Source organism: Diabrotica virgifera, chromosome 2 (genome assembly GCF_917563875.1).
Source record: "Diabrotica virgifera virgifera chromosome 2, PGI_DIABVI_V3a".
In the NCBI taxonomy this organism is placed as follows: Eukaryota; Metazoa; Arthropoda; class Insecta; order Coleoptera; family Chrysomelidae; genus Diabrotica; species Diabrotica virgifera.
The window spans coordinates 246950800-246976537 of NC_065444.1; the positions used below are offsets into that span (position 1 = coordinate 246950800).

Genomic DNA, 25738 nt, shown 5'->3' on the forward strand with positions numbered 1-25738 from the left:
TCAACCATAATATAATATTTGAGAGATAATGGGTATTTGTGTAATTTGAACTGTTCGATAGTAAAAATGACTCATGGCACGCGGCGGCAGAGCGACGTGTATATTATCTCAGGCTATCAAAAACAACAGTCACCTGTTATTCCTTTATTTATTTCCAACTGTCTTAGCATTGTTTAAAGACTATTTAAAAAATTATTTTTCAAACAATGGTCTTTTAAACAATGAAAGAGCCACTGTTCTTACATAACATAACATCGTTCCGATGGCAGACGAAATTGATACAACCGAAACTGACTGAGTTTTTTTACCTAGAAATGAACAATACTGTATACTGTCTATCTATACTACACTTTATATAAGTATAGGTAAGTTAGATGTGTACTGTGCATATACAGAGTGTCCCAAAAGTAGTGGAACGGTCGAATATCTCGCGAACTAAACATCGGATCAAAAAACTGAAAAATACGTGTTCAATCATTTTCAAAAATCTATCCAATGACACCAAACACCAACCCCCACTACACCCCCTGGAGGTGGGGTGGAGGGTAACTTTAAAATCTCAAATGGAAACCCCTAGGTTTTCTTGCAGATTTGGATTCGTTACGTAAAAGTAAGCAACTTTTATTCAAGACATTTTTTCGAACTGTGGATAGATGGCGCTATAATTGAGAAAAACGATTTATCGTGATACCATCGGTAAATTATAGAAACGGTCTAATATCTCGAGAAATACACTTCCAAATGAGAAACCAAAAAAAAAGTTTTTTAATACTTTTCGAAAACCTATCGAATAACGCTAAACATGACCCTCCAACCCACCCCCTGGAGGTGGGGTAGGGGTAACTTTAAAATCTTAAATAGCAACCCCCACTTTTTATTACAGATTCGGATTCGTCATGAAAAACTAAGCAACATTTATTCGAAACATTTTTTAGAATTGTTGATAGATGGCGCTTTAATTGGAAAATACGATTTATTAGCGCCATCTATCAGCAATTTTAAAAAATGTTTCGAATAAATGTAGCTTAATTTTTCATGACGAATTCGAATCTGCAATAAAAAGTGGGGGTTGCTATTTAAGATTTTAAATTTACCCCCACCCCGTCTCCAGGGGGTGGGTTGGAGGGTCATTTTTGGTGTTTATCGATAGGTTTTCGAAAAATATTAAAAACCTGTTTTTTGGTTTCTCATTTGGAAGTGTATTTCTCGAGATATTAGACCGTTTCTATAATTTACTTATGGTATCAGGATAAATGGTTTTTCCCTATTATAGCGCCATCTATCCACAGTTCGAAAAAATGTCTTGAATAAAAGTTGCTTACTTTTACGTAACGAATCCAAATCTGCAAGAAAATCTAGGGATTTCCATTTGAGATTTTAAAGTTACCCCCACCCCACCTCCAGGGGGTGTAGTGGGGGTTGGTGTTTGGTGTCATTGGATAGATTTTTGAAAGTGATTGAACACATATTTTTCAGTTTTTCGATCCGATGTTTAGTTCGCGAAATATTCGACCGTTCCACTACTTTTGGGACACCCTATATATTTCATGTTATTTCAATTATAACGGACTTTATCTATAAGTATACCGTATTTTATTAATTTTTACCATACTCCCCGGCTAACCCGGATTTTCGGTAACCCGGATCGGCCGCGGTCCCGATTAATCCGAGTTACCGAGGTTCAACTGTATGTCGATTCTATATCTTTAAATTCTCTTGCTTCTTCTTATTGCACCATCTCGTTTCAAAGGTTGGCGATCCAAATGGCAACTGTAGCTTTGTAAACTGCTACACCAAAAATGTCTGCGGATGAACGCTCAAACCATCTTCTCGGATCCTACAGCCACGAGTTCTGACGTCTTCCTATGGGAAGCCAGACGGTACTTTCTTTTGAGACGGTACTCAACAATGTTTCAACGTTTGAAGTTCCTAGTTTTAATTTATCTTCTTGTGTTTTCTTTTTCTATCTCTTTTTCCTCATGTTTGATGAGTCTTGAGTTTTAATACATAGTAGGTAGCATAAAATAGATTTGCTAGTTTCCTGTTCTTTGTTAGCACCAAATATTGTGTAAGTTTGCTCATTTTAAATATACGTATGTATATACATATATTTTCTCTTTTTACCCTTTTTAATACTTTCTATCTGTATATTTTGTTCGAGAAAGTTTTGAATACCAAATAACGAGTTTTGAAACTTTTACGAAGTGCTGAACTGCACCGCTAAAAAGATTTTAATACAAATCGAACATAACCACAAAAATTACTGCGTGACGTCATACAACAGTAGCGTACTATCAGATTTTTAATACAAAGATAATTGACTGTAAATTTCTTTTGGGTTCTGACGTCTAACGCCCGGTTTCATAATCAGTTAAAGTGGACATTAAGTTTTAGGTTGGTACCCTTGTCAATGCAATTCATATGGGTAAATGTCAACGTTAAAGTGGACTTTAGTTAATGTTCACTTTAAGTTGATTATGAAACCGGGCGTAAGAGGAGTAGGTATATAAGTTATGTAACCATGACATTAGCGAGTACTAAACCTAACTATTTGAGCATTATTAGCTAATATTCTGGCGCTTTTAGCGTCTTCATTCCAACATTGTCGATGTTGGGGCCACTTCTAGTAACATTTGCAAAAAAACTGTTACGCCGTCTGAAAAAAAAAACAAAAAATTAGTTAATGTAGTCAAAAGTTTATTAAACTATAAAAATTAATTTCTTATTCTTGAGTGGCCACACGGAGAGAAACGAAGAGGAAGATGATGTAATGATTAAAATGATGCCAAAATTAATGGACAAAAATAAAGAACGAATAGAAAAACATCTAAAGGAGATAAAGGAAGAAACATAAAATTAAAAAATTAAGTTAAACAATTACAAGACAGAATGGAACAACTTGAGGAGGTAAGCAAAAAAAGTTTGATTGTATCGGGCTTAGAAGTAGATAAAAAGGATGATAAGAAATTAAAAAAGGGAGGATTTCGGGCCCAAATAAAACTGAGGAACGCAACAAAAATAGGAGAAACAGTCTACAAGTCTACACCATAAACAGAAACTTTTACCGATAAAATCGAATTGAAACGGAAAAAATCAGATATATCATGTCCTAATAAAAAACAAAAATGATATAGTCCTGTCGCCAGTGGGGGTATAACGGCCTCCTTAATTCAGATGGACTTACCCAAGATTTTTTTATATATTTTGACCCGTAGAACACGAATTTTTTGGGTAACAGTCGATCCGGATGTCGATAAGATTGTTATAAACAAAGAACTTGAGGAATCACATAACAGCGATTTTTCGCAAAACAAAACATTTTTTTTTGTACAAAATCCACGAGGAAAATAAACTTCCTGTAGCTGGTACCATAAATCACAAAAATACCAAGTTTCTTGTAAAAGGTATATATTAAAATACCCTAAATAAGGGTCACAATACAAAACGTTTTCGGATTAAGGAATCCATCATCAGCGTTTAAAAGCCCTAAAATTAAGTATAACCTAATTAAATGAGATAAAAGTTAAAATTGACAGGGGTTTTCAAGAACAAGAGGTCATACTTACATAATTTGCATGCCTGAGCCACCAAAATGTATAGGGTAAAAACCCTTTAAATGTAAATAATAAAGATATTTTACATATTTATATAAAATTCATCGGATGTTATAGATAAACCTGGATGTTACCCAGGGCAACACAGGAGTCTCCCCACGTGGTTGGAACTTTTTTTGGAGAAAACCTCACATATTGGATTTCAATGGCCAACTGACAAGTGAATTCAAGAGCAACCCAAAATGACATCTAGAACTGTCAATGTAACCTAGTTGTAATATTACTTCAGCCACAACGTTAAAGATTAATTTAAATGTTTTAAGATAAAAAACAGTATCAAATTTACAAATAGTAAAAATAAAAGATGTTCACAAAATATGAAAGATTTTTTTCCTTAAAATAATGCATTAATTAAGTATTCAAAATAGGGAAATGAAATGTTTACGTTACAGGAAGTTATGCAGTCAACAATACCAATAGGTGTTGTATTAGTGGTATGAAATTGTCAATACGATTAGACAAATAATGGTAAAGGCCTTATACTAGGAACACAAAATAGTATGTAATGTGTACATATGTGTACGATTTTAAGGGTATTGATGAAATGATAATTGTTTAATTTATATTTTTTGGGTCATTCTAAGCAAAAAATGTTTTTACAAGTTTTTTCGTAGGATGCGTAGTTTTCGACATAAACGCGGTTGAACTTTAAAAAAATCCAAAAAATTGCAATTTTTGAACCCGAATAACTTTTGATTGAAAAATAAAATAGCAATTCTGCTTACAGCATGTGAAAGTTCAAGTCAAATTCTATCGGTTTTGATTACTTTCATTGCTAAAAATTAATTTTTTTATTGTTAAACAAAGCTATAAACACATAGTGATTGAATGATGTTTTCAATGCATTTCTCATTTGAAATCGAACGAGTAGGCGCGCATACAATTTCTACCGTACATTAAAACGTATGCATTGGGCACGGGAAACACTATGTGTTTATGGCTTTGTTTAACAAATAAAAACTGAATTTTTAGCAATGCAAATAATCAAAACCGATAGAATTTGACTTGAACTTTCAAATGCAGTAAGCAGAATTGCTATTTTATTTTTTAGTCAAAAGTTATTCGGGTTAAAAATTACACTTTTTCGATTTTTTGAAAGTTCAACCGCGTTTATCTCGAAAACTATGCATCCTACGAAAAAACTGTAAAACCATTTTTTGCTGAAAATTACCCAAAAAATACAAAAAAACGTTTTGTTTTGCGAAAAATGGCTGTTATGTAATTCCTCAAGTTCTTTGTTTATAACAATCTTATCGACATCCGGATCAACTGTTACCCAAGAAATTCGTGTTCTACGGGTCAAAATACATAAAAAAAAACTTGGGTAAGTCCATCTGAATTAAGGAGGCCGTTGTACCCCCCCCCTGGCGACAGGACTAATAGGACAATAGTCGATTGCAGGAGTTCCAGAGGAGAAAATATCAACAGTGACCATATACTAGTTATTGCAAAATTAGAAGAAAAAATACCAGTAATTCCAAAACCTGTTAAACACATTAAATTGACCAAATAGATCCCCTTCAAGAGAAACAGGTAGTAAACAGACTAGGTGAAGAAATAAATAAAAGGCTAGAGAATCCAGCCAAGCATTAAAGAGAAGAAGAATGGCAGACAATACAAATAGCTATGTACGCAGCGGAAAAGTATATAGGAAGAGTGCATATAAAAGACGTCAAGAATGTAGGAATGCCCAAAATACGATTGAAAACTCCGTGGCTAGAAAAAGAGAAGTTTGCAGAAAGTATAATTTGCAGAAAGAAGAAACGAGAACAACTAGAAAAGCAATTGAAAAACATATAATATGCCTGTATAAACAAAGGGGTAAAAAAGTTCTACCAAGAAGTTAAGAAATGCATAGAAACTAAAAAAAATAATACAACGTGTTGAAGAAACAAATAAGGTTTACTTTTAGGAGAAACTACAAAAAAGTGGGCATGGGCAGAATACGTCGAAGATCTGTAAAATACAGAGCAATAAGAGGAACGAACGTTTGAATTGGCAAGACGATGAAGAGAGGACGTGCGAGTAACCGACTCTGAATGAAGTTAAAGAAATAATATACCTAAAAGCAACAAAAGGGTAGGAGAAAATGGCCGGCGGATAGCCCTACTGAGATTTTTAACGAAGACGGCGAAATACTGAAAGAAAGAGTAATTCTGCTTGACATTAGCAGTTTTTCAAAAGCAATACCAAAATAATGAAATAGCGTTCTTATTTCTCCGATTTACAAAATAGGTGACAAAACGGAGTGCAAAATCTATAGAGGTATTAGAAGAAGTCTATGAAATACTTGCAAAAATTATTAGGAAAAGATTAATGAAATAGGAAAACACAGTTATCGGAGAACACCAGAGAGGGTATAAGCCAGGAAGAATAACTACTGATCAAATAAGTATGTTAAAATTGCGTATATTATTTATTGATTTTAAATAGGCATACTACTCCATAAATTGAATGATGCTATATGAGGCCATGAGAACCTTAAAAGTACCAGAAAAGCATATAGGGCTAGTGAGAATGACGATTATAATGCGAAAAATAAGGATATAATGGAAGGAAGCTTTTCAAGGAAAGTTCACAGTGAATACAGGTTTAAAACAAGGGGATTCACTATCAATGAATTTATTCAACCTAGTATTTCAACTAAGTATAAGAAAATGAAATATGAGGACAAGCAGGGCTATTTTTAGCGAATGTGGATGATGTACCTAGTGATACTATCGATAATGAAAAAACATCTAGAAAAAGGGAAAGAGGCTTTTTATACGAGTAGTTTTGAAAAAGTCACAGAATTTGAATACTTACGAACCATAACTAACATGAGAAAAGAAGGAAAATATAGCGATAAAATATTAATGAAGGGGGGCAGAGCGGGGGTCAATAAATTTAATATTTAAAGCAAAAAATGTGTCAAGCATAAACTGTGAGTACATATACGAGACAATAATCAGGCCCACAGTGATGTATGCTAGAGAAACTTGGATTATGAACCAGCAGATAGATAAGACAGTATAGATCTGGGAGAGAAAAGTACTCAGAAAAATCTTCAAAGGAATACAGACGGCAAACAATATTTGGAGAAGACGAACAAATAAACGAATATGTAATGAAGGAGGGAGAAATGGGAAAAAAAGGAAGAGGATTTCCAAAGAAGAAATTGTTGACCAGCTCAGAGGGCTAGATGGTTTGGTCACATTACACGAATGCCAGAGAACCGAAATATTGAAAAAATTCTGAAGGAGGGAGAAATGGGGAAAAAGGAGGACATTATAATATCAAAGAAGAAATGCTTGGAAGCAGTAAAGCAACACTTATCAGAAATAGGCGTGAGAGATTGGAGGGAAAAACCAAGAGACTGGAAAAATGGAGAGAAATAACCAGTTTTTAAAAGTTAGGGGCCTAAACGGCCTGTAGCGCTGTGTATTTATATTATAATTAAAATAAATCAATTCTTTTTTTCGACCAGTATATATTATCCTAGTGCAGCCACCAAAATTTAGAACATAATATCTAAACTTAATTTTATTCCTTTAATTTAAATCGAGAAAATTTTACATTCAAGACGAATAATGAAACTGCGTCTTCTGAAAAGTAAACAGCTGGCAAAATTATTATATATTAGACAAGAGAACCAGAATGACTATCCACAGAACATTGATTTGACTCCTAGTAACCTATGGTTGTGAAACTTGGGTAATAACAATAACGAAAAAGGATGAAGCCCAACTCAGGACATTCGAGAGAGAAATACTGAGAAAAGTATATGGCCTGGTGCAAGAGGACGACGGCACATGGAGAATCAGGAGAAACAACGAGGTTAATGAATTGAATGAAGGTAACGATATTAAAAGTCAAAGACTCTCATGGCTGGGACATGTGCAGAGACAAGACGATGAAAAAACAACAAAGAAAATATTACAATGGAAGCCGATAGGAAGTCGAAAAAAGGAAGGCTCAGAACGAGATGGTTGGATGACGTGGAAGACGACCTGAAAACCATGAATCTAAGACAATAGGGGTGAATGGCACAAGAGAGATCTGAATGAAAGGACCTAACCAGAGAGGCAAAGACCTATCCAGAGTTATGATGCCAAAAGAAGAATTAAAATAAATAAATTTTTGTTGACCAGTATATAATATCCTGGCGCATCCACCAAAATTTAAAATATAATACAATTTTACTCATTTAATGTCGAGAAAATTTTACATTCACGACGAATAATAAGACTGCGTCTTCTGAAAAGTAAACAGCTGGCAAAATCGTTATATGGAAAACGTAGGAGCATGTACCTACTTAGGAAAGATTATTATTTAGATGAGGCATGTGGCAGATGCGTTTTAACGAGAGATGGTTGGATTGATGGAACAAGCATAGACTAGACTAGAGGAATAATTTCTCATTCAAAGGAGATAATGGAACGTCTTGAAAAGGGTATTATTTGAAACGGGTATTAAAGTGCAGATATTATTACTTTGGCGTTATGAACATTACAATACCACCAAATAATGATGGGCTTTTGAGATAAAAGGAATCAAATCAGTACTTATGTGATTATACTGTGTTTTATATTGTTCATTTGAAATATTGTTCTATATGGTGCAACGAGAGTTAAAGTGACGTTTATATTTATTTATACCTATGTATTTATTTATACTTTTTACAATTGTTATGATACTGTTTAAATATGAACTAGAGGTTTATTGTATTCCACTATTTTCTCTATTAGGGTTTTTTACCTCTAGTTGTAGTTCTAGTTTTTATTGATTTTCATAAAGCCTTTGACACAGTCGAGCTTAGCAAAATATTACAGGCGCTTAAAGAATGCAGGCTAGATTATAGGTATACAAAATTATTACACAAAATATACTTACAGGCAACAACCATTGTCAAATTACATACTAACAGTAATCGCATAAAAATAGAACGGGGTTAGACAAGGAGACCCAATGTCACCTAAAATTTTTAATACGGTCTTAGAACATGCTTTTAAGAGTTTGGATTGGATGACAAAGGGAATAAAAATAGATGGAGAATACCTAAACAATTTACGCTTCGTCGATGATATAGTGATAGTAGCTGAGGATCTAGGTATGGCAAGAGAGATGGTACAAGAACTCGTTGTGGCTACAGAAAATGTAGGTTTAAATATAAGCATCTCGAAAACAAAAATAATGACAAATTTGTTACCCAACCAGAACATCAGTATTGTTGGGAAGGAAATAGAACTCGTAGATAGATATAAATACCTGGGACATGAAATTACGATTGGCAGAGATAACCAGACTCATAAACTGAAGAGAAGAATAGGTCTTGGGTGGGCAGCATTTGGAAAACTGAGAGAAACTTTTAAAAGTGAGTTGCCCACATGCCTAAAGAGAAAGGTATTTGATCAGTTCGTCCTCCCAGTCTTGACGTACGGATAAGAAACACTCACCTTAACAAAAGCCTCGGCTACCAAACTAAGAGTCACGCAGAGAAGAATCGAGCGGTCAATGTTAGGAATAACTCTGCGAGACAAAATTAGAAATTGAAGTGGAGATGGGCAGGACACATAACCAGAATGACAGATGGGCGATGGACGAAGAGGTTATTGGAATGGAGGCCAAGAGAAGACAAGAGAAGCGTCGGTCGACCGCCTACAAGATGGACTGACGACTTAAGAAAGTAAATAAAAACTTGACGAGAGCGGCGCAGGATAGATGGGGTTGGAAACGAGGGGAGGAGGCCTATGTTCAGCAGTGGACTTTTGATGCTGGATGATGATGATGATGATGTTTAAATATAGTACCTGGCTCTACCAAACAATGATCGAACTTTATATAGCTTGTGATATGATATACTATAGCTAGGATAAACTGGAACTCCATGTTAAGATGAGTTCCCCTTTAAACTGCATAACATTGAAAGAACCTGGTACCAAATAATGTCTGCTTTAGCATTATTACAATATAAGTAATAAATCCGAGATAATTCAAGTAAACAGTAGAATCTAGAAGTAATTCCTTCGAATTGGTTTTATAGTCCAACAAAGGCGTTCAGGAGAAGCTACAGGAAAAACATATATTTCATAACGTGAAAGCACACTATGTATCAGTACCTACATTAAAGAAAGTAAGCACTTAGTTATAAGCCCAATTGGTAGGATGAAGATAGTGACACACATAGAAGATAAGAAAGGAATACGTCAAAAAGACGTACAGTTAAGGACCACTAGTAACTGAATAACTCTGGCTAAGAAATTTGAGAGAGTGGTTCGGTTGCAGCTCATTAGAATTATTCAGAAGTGCGGCCAATAAAATTAAAATAGCGATGATGATTTCCAACCTCTGATAGGGGAAGGAACCTGAAGAAAAAGTAACTGAATCTGTAAGACTTACTTGGGAGCATACTTAAAGACGGACCATGTTCCAATGGTGAAACTTTTTGGAGTCAAACTCAAAAGAGTGCAAAAAAGGAAACTAGAATCATACAATATACGTATGATGAAAGATCTCAATACGAAAAAGGAGGTCCAGTTCACGTTAAATGAGCAAGTTACTGCGATAAGGGATGAATCGAACGGAGAAAAAAGATCAAACATGACAGATAATATCCTGAAGCAGATGGACGATAGAAAGAAAGCCAAAAACGTCCCAGACAGATATAAAACGATAACTATATCAATAAGAAGGAAAATCACAGAAGCGAAAGAAAAGGAAGCAATGGAATGATACGAACAAATCGAGACTCTACAGTTAAAGTACGATCATTACAGTGTACATAGGAAAGTAAAAAAGTCACAGGATGCCGAAGACGGAGACAGAAAGGAAATCTAACCGATTCTGACGGAAACATCATCTTGGACAAACAGAGTACAATAAGAACGGGTAAAGAATACCTAGAGATACTCTTTGAATACCAAAGAGATAAGTCCTTCAAACTAGAAGAAGAGGTAAATAATGGATTAACAATATTACACCAGGAAGTTCATTCTGCAATAACACAGCTAAAGTAAAGCAGCAGGCCCCGATAATATACAAGCAGAACCACTCAAACCGATGGACAATTAATCAATAGAAATAATCACAAAGATACTTAATAATGTAAATATACGATTATGCAGAAATACCAACACAATGGCTGAATGGCTGAAGAAACAGCCAAGGTCTAAAAATAATTAGATAACATTACTGGAATCAAACCGCAACTCTCAAAATTGAAAGTGACTACACCGAATACTTGAAAATCATGCGTGGAGTGAAGCAAGGCTGTATTTTGTCACCTCTAATCTTCAATCTTTACTCTAAAAGAAAACTACTCTACTCTACTCGGAAAAGTTAGATCCACCTTCATCCAGATAGATATACCCTGGACTGGCTGAATCACAAATGAGAAGTTAAAAAAGACTGCATGACTTGTACACACTATTAAATGTAGATCAAACTGGCAAACAGGTGTATGTTCTCAAAAAAATTGATAGTGAAAAATTGACACTTTCGGAATAGCACATGCCATCATCAAAGCTTCGTCTTATAAGCCATAAATGCTTCATAGAAGAGTAATTGTCGACATATAATTTATAAAAAATTTAAAAATTAATAAATACAAGGCTAAGTCTCTGATTTAGGGTGAAAACCCTTTCAAATATTATAATTTCACATTTGATGTGATTAAACAACAATATGGCTACCACATGGTAACAGGAACAGCTATTACACAGTGTACACAGTTACACATTGAAAATGAATTTTAGAATCAAAATGACAATAATCGCATTTATGTTTATTTTAATAATATTTCTATATAAAATGTGACTTACCCATAAATGGAATGCGCAATTTGTAATGCACGAAAGGAATGTAGAAAAGCATCCCTCCCAAAATGAAAAAAGTGGCGTACAGGTACTCGATTGTAGGCTTGTCTATTATAGGGCCTATTATCAGGTACACAGAGATCACTAAAACCAGGTAAGGAATGATAATCGGCACCTAAAACACATCAATAATCGCTAAAATATTGATTATATCAAATAAAGTATTAATGTAATGAATTTTCTAGTAAATATAATGCATCTGCTATGCTACTGATCCCATAACTTATTGGTAAAGCTACCTGTCTTGTAGAACCAATAAGGTTAAAATCCGGTGTTTCCCGCCAAACCTGTCTGGGTTCCACGCTGTTGTAGATTTCAACGGCCTAACGTCACTAGGGGTCTTTCCAAAAACATGTATAATCATGTTTTTCGCATTGAGGTACCTCTATAGTACGTTTCCTTTGCAGTGAATAGGACATGCAATTACAAGACAAGAGGATTACAAATGTTGGCCCCCAAAACTTCAAGAACACTCAATTACAAAGTGGATTGCTTTACATATTCATTCCATGATTGATATTTAGGTTTCCTCTTGTTCTAGTTATGCCGTTGGATACTGTTTCATTCACTATTTTCTACGTTAAATAGTGTGATGGGCTGAGGAAACCACACAGAAATATCAGTGTATTTTGGTGGTCTTTAAAATAAATTAAATTAAAAACTATTACTACAAAGACGTTTAGAAAATCTCTCACCTTGTAGGGCCTAGGATAATTAGGTTTGGTATATCTCATCACAATCAAAGCTACCATAGATCCGCCATAAAATATCCACGCTGTGAAGCTAAAGAAGTCTATCAGGGAATCTATTGTGCCGTACATTACCATAGCACCTGCTATCAAAGACTGAAATATAAAAATAATTATTATTCGGATCCAAACCGCTTTGACAATAGATAAATGACTAACTATAGACTTAGAAAAGAATAATTATAATTATTTAGCAAGCAAGCAAGCAATAGTGATTTAACCCAGCCTGAGAGACTTGCTCACCCCTAGAGCTATCCGGCACTTGTCTCCATATAAAAAATGAATGTTACTTGTCTAAAAAAATGTCTCTTATCTATAGATAATGATACTCTTTTTCTTCTGTCTACAAATTTATATTTTTTCCTTCAAACTTCAACTTAATGGAAAAGTAGACTTTGAGTGTGGAAATCCTTAAAGACCACATCAAGGATACTTAATGGAAATTTGGTGATTTGTGTCTTCTCTCTGGAATCTTTTCCAGAGTTGTTTGTTTTTCTCAAACGTGTTTCGATTTTTTGCGGAACTGGGTAATAGCTCTTCAGCTCGCTACTATGAGTCGTCTTTTTGGAAGATTTAACGCCCCATTGCTATTTTTTGGCTCGAAGGACCAATTTTTTTTATTTTCCTTTTTCCATTCTTCTCTTTCGGCACGAGGAAAGTAATACATACTCTACGCTGTTAATTTTAGTAGCATAGGATAAATAAGTACGTTTACACGAAATTTCATACAGCCATGATTAGCGTGTTAACTAAGGTAGAAAAAAAAATAATAAAATAAGGATTTTTTCAATTATTTTGTGTTGGTTATTTTTACACGGATAACTGCTACAATCACTCATCTTCACATTTAAGAAAATATTATTCTTTATTGAACTTACATGAAATATCAATCCAGGCGATGGCGTGTACCTTCTGATGTGCACGTATGACAAAATGTCCAGCAAGTGCCCCTCTCGACTGGCGGCGAAACAAAGCCGGCCTGCAGCGAATAACGTTCCGTTAGCCGAGCCAAAAGTCGACACTGTTACTGACAGAGGCATCAACCATGCCATGACACCTACAGAAAACAAGGATCCATCAAATAACATATTTATTTAGAACGATTTTGAAGCATCTAAATACAAGATCAAATAACGACTAAAAATGTTTTTATTACCATTCAATTCTTAATTAGTCAAGCGATCGGTTAAAAATAATCGAAAACACCGATTTCATTTCTCATGTTGTTGTAGCAATGGCCGCTGACGCCAATTTATAAGTTTTTTAAAACAGTTTAGTGGTGAAAAAACCCACGATTGTGGTAGGTATAATTATTTTTTAAATTTTTTAATTCATTTAAACATGATCTTAGAAGATTTTTCTTTTTTATTCCGGGTTTTTTTTCAACACACGTTGAATCCCCGACCCTTATTGTAATTTCGTATCGTTTTGCATTCCAGTCAGTTAAGGATAGACAAATGTTAAGACAAATAGAAGCTGTATATTTCTACATACCTAGTACTCGGTTGCCAAATGTAACGGCGACTGCCTCACTGGTCATCATCTCCATGGGTGACATCACTGTTAGGTAAGAAATGTTTATTAGGGCGTAGCAGACGGTCACCAATGGTATGCCAATCATTATACTACGCGGCAGGTTCCTACAAAGAAGAAAATATTTTAAGCAAAATAGTTTTGTTATCTATATCTATGAGTGTGTGTCCTTCAATTTTGAGAATTTCAGCTGGTATGTTGTCAATACCTAGGGCTTTATTACTCTTCAGTGCCTTAGTAGCATTCATTATATCCTATTTTGTGCGTGAGTATACTAATTAATGTTAGCACAGATCATTCCAATACCTATTCTACCATGTACTTGTTCCATCGCAGATACCTTGTGTTTTTTGTCATTCCTGAGACCGGCTGTAGCGTGAAAACCCGCTACTTTGTAGAATTTATTTTAATTAGACCCACTCTGCATTTAGAGGTCCTCCCAGGTAGCTGTTGTTTTTCATTTTTAGCAAACATTCATTAGTCGTCCCATCTATAATCTTTTTGTGCACCCTGTATATACATTTTCAATTTTAAAATGAAGTTAATGATGCCCGATTTAAATTAGAAAAATTATTTCCATTCTCTGAAATAGTATTTATTGACAAAATATTGTCATTTTCATTTTAAACCGTTTAATTATTTCCAGTAGTCGTTCTTTTTAAATATTTTATTCCGAAGCAAAGTTATTTATCAAGCCATTAATTTTTTTGTAATTTTAAAACGTTCAACTTTGCCAGTTTCAATAAGAGTGCCTTTTTCGTTATCAGCTAATACTGACCTTCAATTAATTTCTTTTACTTTCATAAATACCATGCTGGTGCCTTTCTGGTCCCGAACAGGGAGAAGTTGGTTTTTTGCGGTTTCCCAACTTCATTGCACAATTATACCTGTTCGTCCCAAGAAAATAGCCGCAACTATTTTCTCCACTCGTACGCTCACTGTCCACGCTGCGCTCAAAGCCACCTCCTGACCGCCGACGAGGGACGCAGGTTCGCCTGTCGTTGTACAATGGTTTCTAGGGAGCTTGGTCGAAAGCAAAGCACGGACAGTACACGTAAATGTCTATGGAACCAACACCAATCCATCAAACTTTCTTCTCTGTTGACTTCTGGCCTTCTGGACAACACCGTCTGGCATAACCCAGGATCCAAGAACACCAGGACACGGCGCTTGCCCCGGTGTGGTTTTCGGACTGTTTGCTTTGCTGCCAACACAATACATTCACCTCAAACCCTGAAGAGGACAAAATCCTAAACGGGGAAGCACATTGAACGCATTTCTTCTAAACATTATCTAGACAAGCAAATCAAACAATGTGGCATGGCATGGCCTTTCTGGTTCCTTTCTATAATATCCGCCAAGTAGGTAGCATCAAGTAACTACACACCTAATTGGTAAGTTGTTTTTGTGGTTTTATCATTTAGTTTTCCTATCATATTTTTTATTAATTGACTAACTCGAATTTGCAGAATATATTTATACTTTTACCTTTTTGTGTTGTAAATTTGATTCATCCAATAAGAAAATAATTTTGGGGTATTTATTTATTTATTTTCCGTGAATGCTAATTCATTAGCATCAGCAGTTGTGTTAAATATGAATTATTTTCAAGTTTAATTTATTACGTTAATTTTATAGAAATATGTGGGATTAAATTTATTTATTTTTATTCATTTATTTAATTGTATTTTGTAATTGGGGTGTTCAGATTAAAATATTTGGGGTCTACTGTTTGGTTCAGAAGTCAGCTCTATGATTTTCTGTGCTGCTGGTGGGGAATATTAAGGTTTTGTTGACTTGGGTGGTAGGGGCCCTTCATTAATTTATGCTTCGGGTTATCTACATCTTGATTTATCTTCTAGGCACCCAGGAGAAGGACGTGGTCCTAGCCTAAACACGTCCGTTTTGGCCCAGAGCTTAGTATGTTCCCCAGATAAGTAACCACGTGAATATCAAAACGATACCAGATACGAGAACCACGTCCTCGAGAAAGTCACCCATGGGTTGACGAACTGTTAATTAGCTCCGAAGGCAACCACCACACATCAAGTTTCCACCTGACGCCTCCCGAAGAAGATCTGGAGCTGTAGATAACCTAGGACAGCACCGGAAGAAGCCCTCACACCACAAGCTAAGTCTTTAATTGAATCTTATATTTGCCTGTCAGCAGAGACAGTTTTTTTATATAAAGTAACTTCACAATGACTATAATGTGAATCCTGAATTATAACCAATGAAATGAGAAAATAAAGCATTTATACCGAAATTCATTCTTTTTTACTGATAGTGTACCATATGCCTGGAGAATGCAGAGGAGTAGAATACAAGAACCCACATAAAGTCTCATGCTCGCCTTGTTGGTGTTGGTGATGTTATGTCGAATTTGTTTCTTGGTCTAATGTTGGCATTTGGAGATGAGTTCGATATATCATTGTCAATATGAACACGACATTCTTCTGGATCGAAGAATTTTGTAGTTGATAATCTTTTAGCATGTTCAGCAGTTCTTTCGTTGCCGTGTATTCTCTAATGATCCGACACTCGTACCAATGTAATATTGTTATTACATTTTTATCAAGTTCTTCACGGCATTCTCACTGGAATACCTGACAACGCCGCCTGCAATATAGAGGTATATTTTGCCTGGATTTTATGTTCTCTCTGTCTCAGTCTGCACATGGGCAAATGTGCATCTAACAATTTACTTGGGGGCTATATTTGGTGCCAAAACATATCTCACACCTCTCACCTACCCCCTACCCCCAGTGGTGTCATGGCAAAATTAGCAGTGCGGGAACGCAGTGCCGGAACGCACTGCTAATTTTTGTTTACAAAACCTAAATTTTCTATTATTTTTTTTTCTTTTCTTAACCAGTGCGGGAACGGCGTTCCCACGCGTTCCCGCACCATGACACCACTGCCTACCCCTTCTAAAGATATAAATAAAGGGAGGTTCGTAGAAATTTCGTAGGCGCTACTCAGATGCCTTGTTAAACCCTCAGAGCTGGGATGCCCTTCAGGGCCCCTGCAAACAGCGGCGTAACAAATTCCGTCGGCCCCCCGCATAATTGGAAATGGGGCCCCCTTTAAAAATTACTAAATGCGACATGTGTAACAGATACCTATATGTGTTACAGCCCAGTAAATCAACGTAAAATATGGCGATACCGTGTAATTTTCAGTGTCACCATCGAATTGGCCAACTCAAGACTTTTCGAGTTATTTATGATTAAAAATGTTTATTGCTCAACAAAAAACCACGTTTTTAGGCGATTTTTCGCAAATAGTTCAAAGAGTAATTATTCAATCGAAAAAAATATTGTTAGCAAAAATGTATCTAGCGTATATAAAAATGAAACAAAAATGAAGTCTATCGACTCAGTAAAATAAACGTTGTAGCTCATAAAAAGTTTTTCTTATTCGTCAAATTTCAAATCGAATATTTCAACGTGAAATAACCAAAAAATGAAATACTTTTCGGGGAAACTCATTAGAACTTTTTTAAAGTTTTTAAAGAAGCTTAATTTTTTATAAAAGTTTCTAGCATCAAAACTAATCCAGTTACGCTCAAAATAGAGTTAATCCCATTTTTTGGTAAACAAATTGTGAAAGTCTCCCTCTATTTAGCACCCCAAATGAAACTTATCATTATCGCCTTACAAATTATTTAACTTTTTTATATGACTTGTAAGTTTCACCGGTTCAAAGTGCTTATTTTAAAAAGGGTTCTAGTTGAAAGGGCTTGAACGAGTCACTAATCACGAGTATATGCAAATTTTAAACAGTCATATCTTAACCAATTTTTGTCTTACAGTAAAACAAAATAAAGCCAAAATATTTATAAAAGCAAGATCTACATTTCTTTACTCTTTGAGATTTTTCGTATCACTAATACTTTTAAAGTTATTTTGAAAGAAAAGACATTTTTCCAAAATAAAAGAACTTTTTTTAATATGAAACCAAATTTTTTCAAAAATAAGAACTTCGATCCGGTCAACCTTACAGATCTTATAAACAGTAAATATTTAAAGTAAATGGTAAAACGCGAATGATAAATTTTATTTGGGGTGCGAAATAGGGGCAGATTTTGACGATTTTTTTTTTACCAAAAAAGGGGCAAACTTTTTTTGAGCGTAACTCGTATAGTTTTGGTGCTAGAAACTTTTATAAAAAATAAAAATAAAGCTTTTTTTGAAACATTTAAAAAAGTTTTAATGAGTTTTTCCCGAAAATTGCTTAATGTTTTGGTTGTTTCAGGTTGAAGTTTTCGATTTGGAATTGGACGAATAACAATAATTTTTCATGAGCTTCAACTGTGCTTTTACTGTGTCGATCGACTTCATGAAAAATTACACCATTTTTTTGTATCTTATAAGCTACATTTTTGCTACAAATATTTTTTCGATATCTAATATTTAATTCGATAAATACTTATTTTTGAGTTATTTGCGAAAAACCCGTCTGAAAACGTTGTTTTTTTGTTGAAAAATAAAATTTTTCACTCGCAAATGACTTGAAAAGTACATATTAACATCGATAAAAAACTCTATAGAACAAAAGTTGCTTATAATTAGTCAATTTATACACTTCCGGACTTATTTTAAACGTAGGTTTTTCACCCCAAGAAGGGGTGTCACCCCCCGAAGTAAAAGCAACCTACGGCATAAATCCAACTTTGAAGTGGAGTGTAACTAGAACCTAAATCCAAATTGTCAAGCAAATTCGTCCGTCGTGTCGCTGATAATTTCACTCCAAAACTGTCATTTACTGAGCTATTGGTGTATTCATGCATTGTTTATGACGACTTACATTTTTCATCTTTGTTGGTATAGAATAAAATAAAACAAAAATTACTAAATGATTACATTAGTATTATTCTATGAGATGAACAACTTTCTCGTGCACAAATCTACTATCAGCGAATATATCTACAATTTTATTAATTCGGATGGACAACTTCATTTTCAATACTGCACTGCTTAAAAAACGTATGTATGCAAATAATATAACTACACATTTTTACATATTTAGACAACAAGATGGGGCCCTTGACATATTGGGGCCCTTGACATATTGGAGCCCCCGTAAGCTTCATGCTGCGGGGCCTCTGTTACGTCTCTGGATAAGTGTATCGAAATACTAAACGTATGTAAAAATGAAAGAGAAAACCCATTTCTGGATTCAGAAATATTTTTCTAAAATTCGGCATACTACAATTCTCAAATCTTTCAATAGTCACGTACAAAGCATTATAGTTTATTGTCGTCACCCATAAAAGTTCGTGAGACCGGAAAGGATTAAGTTTCTAGATATGAGATGATTCACTTGCCGAATAAGCCGATTTAGAAATTTACGTTTTTAAATTTAAACACACAAAGTAAAATCATATTAACTATAACAGATTTTTACAATAATATCAGGCGACAAGATTGGGGCCCCCCGCAAGGCTCACGCTACGGGGGCCTCTGTTACGCCCCTGCCTGTAAAGAAAACAAATGTGACGTCTTAGCCCCCTCTCGAGAGCAAATGTCCATCTGAAAATGTACTTTAAGCTTATATTTGGTACCAAAATATACCTTTCTGTGAAGAAAACAAATACTAGGGGCAGCGCATCATTATTAGCACGTGTACTGCTATAAATGCTATTAGCGGTGGACATGCCTACAAGCCAAACATTAGAACGAGTATGACATGTATCATATCAATATCAATGTTATAAATATAGAAATGACGTAAACAAATACCTGGAGGGACTTTTTATTTCTTCTGTGACGTAATTGAGGTTGTTCCATCCGTCGTACGCCCATAGGCCTGTATAAAATGCTGTTGCTATATTTCCTATAGAATACTTCGTATTTTTAAATGGTTCCATCAAATGCTGGGTATTGCCTGTAACAAAAATGATTTTTTCACTTACTTGCCTAATTTAGTTCATAGTTGGAATTATTACTATTTTTACCTAAACAAAATAATTACCGAACTGTACAGGGTTATTCACTATATTTTGATCCCCTGTAAACTACTTTCCAGAATTTTCCAGAATTAGAAAAAAATGTAAAATACAAAAGTTATTCGATTTTTAAATTATGATTGACATATATATCGTACTAGTGACGTCATCCATCTGGGCGTGATGACGTAATCGACTACTTTTTTAAATGAGAATAGGGGTCGTGTTCTAGCTTATTTGAAAGGTTATTCAATTCCCTATTCCGTAATATAGACATTAATATCATTATCTATACAGTACAGGGTGTCAAAAATTTTTTTTTAAATTAAATTAATTGACACAAAAAGAAGCACCCATGTAATTAATTTAAATCAAAATACATTCTATTGCTGTCAGCAAACAAAAATAAATGTTTATTGAACACATAAACATTACTTTTCACTTAAATTCAATGTTCAAGCTGCCACCCATCTTCCTCTTGGCAGTTTGAGCATTGAATTTAAGCAAAAAGCAATGTTTATTTGTACAATAAATTTTTATATCTGTTTTCTAACAGCAGTAGAAGATATTTTGAATTAAATAAATTACATACATATTTTTGTGTCACATAATTTAGTTCAAAAAAAATTTTTTTGGCCACCCTGTATAAATAATTATCTTAATTGTTTATATTACTGAATAGAGAATCGAATAACCTTTCAAATGAGCTAGCACACGACCCCTATTATTTAAAAAATTAGTCGATTACGTCATCGCGCCCAGATAGATGACGTCAGTAGTATGATATATACGATAGACGTCAAAAAATCATAATTGAAAAATCGAATAACTTTTGTATTTTACATTTTTTTCTAGTTCTGTAAATAAAGCAGTTTACAGGGGGGTCAAAATATAGTGAATAACCCTGTACAATATGAGCAGTCAGTTATAGTAGAATTAATATCAGTGTTATGTATGGTCAATACTATTGTATGGAACGGAGACCTAGACACTCAACATAACGCTGATCAACAAGTTAGAAGTCTTTGAACTCTGGCTTTATAAAAGGATATTGAAAATACCTTGGACAGCCCCATTACCAACGAAAATGTCCTGAGGAAAATAAGTACAGATAGGGAGCTTCTAAAGTTCATCAAAGTTAAAAAGTTAGCTACCTGGGACACTTATTGAGAAACGAAAAGTACCATCTCGTGCAACTGATCATCCAGGGGAAGATTGAAGGAAAATGGAGTCCCGTTAGGTGGCAAATTTCATGGCTTAAAAATGTCAGAGATTGGACCGGCTTCGATTCAACATCATTATTTAGAGCCGCATTGAACAGATACAGATTTACCAGTGTAGTCGCTAACCTAAACTAAAAGAGACAACACCACAACAAGAAGAAGCTGTAGTAGCCAATCGACGGCCAGTTGTGTTCATTCCTTCCATATGGACGTGGAAGAAGCTATAATTATTTACCGTTTGTCTCGTAAAAAAGGCAAAACAAACAAAAGGTATTGGATTGATCCTTTCCTTTTAGAACATCACTCGAAAGGCTTATTTCAAAAGTATTTCAAGAATGTTCGTAGAATGAAAGGCATTGATACTCCTATGCAAGCTAGCATAACTGCAGAAGAAAAATTGGTGATAGCTTAATCACTTTCTGGTTAACACGATAAGGGAGAATGCGGAGACTGAAGGCAGCCATATGAATGCAACGTGTAGCCGGTACAACAAGCTCGTCCTAGTGGCTGTCGCAGCCAGGGATTCTTGGCAGCCTAGTGCGCGGACTCCCCTATGCCAACGAGGTTTGAGTGACCGCCGCAGTCTGGCTGCGGCAGCCAGACTTTTTGGATCCTGGCTTGTTCTAGGATTTTCCGCCATTCTGTTCTGTTCCTTGCTTTGTTCTTCCAGTGGGTAATCTCAAGTGTTTTCAGATCTTGTTCCACTTGCTCCATGTATCTAAGTTTGGGTCTTCCCTTTGACCTTCTCACTACTGGTGTTTGCCTCATTATATGTTTTGGTGTTTCGGTCTCCAACATCCGTTCAACATGGCCCATCCAGCGCAGACGTCCGATCTTTATGGATGTTATGACGTCGGGTTCGTTGTATGCTGCGTATAGTTCAAAATTATATCTTCTGCGCGTTACGTCCTTTTCTTTCACCCCCTTATATATGTGTCTGAGGATTTTTCGTTCAAACATACCTAATAAGTTCTCATCGCTTTTCGACAGTGTCCATGTCTCTGAGCCATATGTAAGGACCGGTTTTATCAGGGTTTTGTATATTTTGCATTTGGTTTTTCTCGTGATGTTGTTAGATCTTAGATGTTTAATTAGTCCATTATATTATGTTTTGTTAGCAATATGTATTCTTCTCTAAACTTCTTCGGTGGCATTGTTATCTGCGGTAACTAGAGAACCTAGATATGGAAAAATTTTTACGCTTTCGATGTTATAATCTCCTATTGTTAGATTCTGTAGGTTTCTTTGGCCTGTCGATTTGCTGGCCTTCATGTATTTGGTTTTTATTTCATTAATATTTAGGCCACTGTTTTGTGCCGCTCTTTCTATCGCATTAAATGCTTCTATCATTTCTCTTTTGCTTCTAGCTATGATATCAACATCATCTGCAAATGCCAATATTTGTAAACTTTGTAAACTTTTTGTTATTATTGTTCCTCTGGTGTTGACTTTTGACTCTCTAATTATTTTCTCTAATGTGATGTTGCATAGAATACAGGATAGGGCATCTCCCTGTCGATGTCGTAGGCCTGTTCTAACATGGATTGTATCTGTTAGTGCGTTTTTAATTCGAACTTTGTTTTGTACTTTAAGTGTTTCTTTTACTATATCGATGAGTTGAGTTGGAATATTAAACTATTTCAGGGCGTGGATTCAGAAATTCTCGATGGATACAATGATAGGCACTCTCAAAATCAATTAAGAGATTATGTGTGTCTATATTAAATTCACTAGTCTTTTCCAAGATTTGCCTCAAGACGAAGATCTGATCTATTGTGGACTTCTGCCTGCAGAAACCACATTGATATCCCCCAACTATTTGCTCCGCATATGATCTCAATCGCTCATACACAATATTTGACCGTATTTTATATGCCACAGTCAGTAGCGTTATTGCCCGGTAGTTTTTACATTCAAGCTTTTTATGTAGTGGAATAATTACTCCGGTATTCCAGTCTTGTGGCAGTTGTTTATTATTCCATATGTTCACTATCAATTCGTGTATCGCATTCAATAGGGAGTCTCCACCTTCTTTTATTAATTCTGCGCTAATATTGTCTAATCCAGGTGACTTGTTGTTTATCAGTCTGGTAACTGCTTCTTGCATTTTAGCTACTGAAGGCGGGGTTGTTTCTCTGGTATCCGTTTGATCCAGTATAATTCCATTGTATAGTAGATCTCCGTTTTGTTCAAACTTTTCTTTGAGTAGTGGCTCTAGTGTACAGGCACCAATATCGGCAATATCTAAGAAATACCCTTTTAGAAGTGGCTCTAGTGTACGGGCACCAATATCGGCAATATCTAAGAAATACCCTTTTAGAACCAAGCCGACCTTCAGTACGCAACGGCTTATTCAATTCTGAATCTAACGATATTACCAGAAAAACAAATGTAGACAAAAAGCATCCGAAAAAAATAAAAACCCAGAAAAATTGTTGGTGAGAAGGAAAGCATGTACTTGTATAGAAGAAAAAACCAACCTTGAAAATGGCGTATGAGAATTTGTCTCGTTAAAAAGTGGAAAATCAAATATCAAAATTTTACTAATTCACATCAAAATAAGAATCAACGACTTACGAATTGTGATGAACGTCTAAAATTGCTGTAATAAAGTTGAGATTTTTATGTATATACATTTATTTTAATATTAAGCCTGCCGTATTTTATCTGATTTATCAATTAAGTTATGTTGCACGTAACATCTATAACAGCATTGTTAAGAGCATTATAACATACAGCAGCGAAGTTTGGCCACTTAAAGAAAAATCCGAAAATATGCTCAGAACAACTGCAATGGACTTCTGGAGAAGATCTGCTGGTATAGCAAGAATACAAAAAATCAGAAATACAAGAATATTGGAGATAATGGATGTAAAGCATACAATAATGGACGATATAAAAACAAAGCAACTAAGATGGTTTGGCCACGTACAACGTATGGAAGAAGACAGATTACCCAAGCAAGTGCTACGATGGGCACCAAAAGGACGGCGGAAGAGAGGAAGACCTAGGAAAAGCTGGATAGAAGGAATCCATAGGGAAATCGGAGAAAGAGGCTTGAACGAAGACATGTGCTACGATCGAGAGCAATGGCGATTGGGAATCGGAAGACGTCGTAGAACGTTATGAACCGATTATATATATATATATATATATATATATATATATATATATATATATCAATTAAGTTAAACTGAATAAACCGTTGTTGGTCAAATATACCAACACTCAGCATGTACTCATAAAAAGCTTTATCCGCCCCCTATCGACCCCTTCAATGAAACGTTTTCCCCTGCATCTGAAACTTGTGTTGATTTTGTTGTGTTATCGGTATTTTCATAAAATTAATGAGATATCCACCCACACAACATCGATCCATCATCTCAAAGATTAATTTTAATGAAATTTTCTTCCCAAAGTATTAAATTTCTTACTAAAATATTTTAAGAAGCTTAGTTAAAAAGTCATTTTTAGAAGATTCTGTTGCACATAATTTTGGCATTTAAGTGCTCTTTGTAATTGAAACCAAACAACAAATATCAAGGGGAAACTATTTTGTTAACAACATAAATAAAAAGTTTGTGAAACTGTTTTTTGGTCCACAAAGAACAAGAAATTCCTGTAGTCGGCTGTATACCGTTAATCACAAAAATTAATATAATTTATTTAAAAAATCCTTTAAAGGGCTATATCACATAACGTTTTCGAACTAACGAGTTCATCATCAGTGCTGTTAACAGTTTTCTTTAATACTTGAACCATTAAAATATAGGGGTTAAACCCTTTAAATGTTGTATAGTTATATAAAATTTACATTTTATGTTAAATTAAACCTCACAGAACCAGACATTACGGACTCTAAATAACAACTAAAGTTGCCAGTTGTCATTTGCAGTCCGTAATTTGAGCTTTTGTCCTCTGGATTAGCATTGTGGTTATTATAACGACCGTAAATTTTTAATTAACACTTCAATTGTTGCTAAACTGGTCATTCAATTTCTATCGGCTTCTGTAATTATAATCTACGGGAAAAGAGCTTTTATATTACCAAGTTATTTAATTATTGATAAACCATTCATCATCATCACCATCACACAGCCAAATTTGTCCACTGTCGGACATAGGCCTCCTCAAGATGTCTCCACCCTTCTCTGTCCTGGGCAGCTGCAATCCAGTTTGTCGCTATTCTCTTGATATCGTCGGTCCATCTGGTAGGTGGTCTTCCACGACTTCGTTTGTCCGCCCTTGGCCTCCACTCTAAGATCTTCCTTGTCCATCTGTTGTCTCTTTGTCTTGCGACGTGTCCTGACCATTTCCACTTCAACTTCGTAATGCGCTTTATGATGTCTTCCACTCCAGGTCTTCGCCGTAACTCATCATTTCGTATTCTGTCTCTCAAAGTTAGGCCAAGCATGGATCTTTCCATTTTTCGTTGTGCTACTTGTAGTTTTCTTACTGATGTTTTAGTCAATGTCAGTGTTTCAGCTCCATAAGTAAGCACCGGAAGTACGCACTGGTTAAATGCTTTTCTTTTTAGCTTTATTGGGATGTTTTCCGTGAACACGTCTCTTAGTTTGCCATATGCTGCCCATCCTAAAGCTATTCTTCGAGATAATTCGCATGTTTGGTTGTCTCTACTTATTTGTATTTCGTGGCCCAGATAGATGTATTTGTGAACTGTTTCGATATGGCAGTTTTCTAGTGTCAGTAGTCCGCTAGGTACTAAATTGGTCATCATTTTAGTTTTCCCAAAGTTTATTTCCAACCCTACTTTTTGAGAAACTCGTTGTAGTTATTGCAGCATTTCGTGGGCTTC

At 35.1% G+C, this 25738-nt stretch overlaps 1 protein-coding gene across 2 annotated transcripts in view; it reads right to left on the reverse strand.

Annotated features, from left to right (window-relative positions):
- Nucleotides 1–2081: 2081 nt before the first annotated feature.
- Nucleotides 2082–25738, reverse strand: part of LOC114326745 (b(0,+)-type amino acid transporter 1) — a 267109-nt gene continuing 243452 nt past the window's right edge. For both annotated transcript variants that reach the window (XM_050644420.1, XM_050644419.1), the window contains exons 6-11: nt 19494–19638; nt 13711–13856; nt 13095–13273; nt 12163–12312; nt 11414–11582; nt 2082–2656 (exon numbers count right to left, since the gene is read on the reverse strand). In XM_050644420.1, coding sequence (XP_050500377.1) covers nt 2592–2656; nt 11414–11582; nt 12163–12312; nt 13095–13273; nt 13711–13856; nt 19494–19638 — 854 coding nt within the window. In that variant the 3' untranslated portion in view covers nt 2082–2591. The remainder of the gene's footprint in view (nt 2657–11413; nt 11583–12162; nt 12313–13094; nt 13274–13710; nt 13857–19493; nt 19639–25738) is intronic.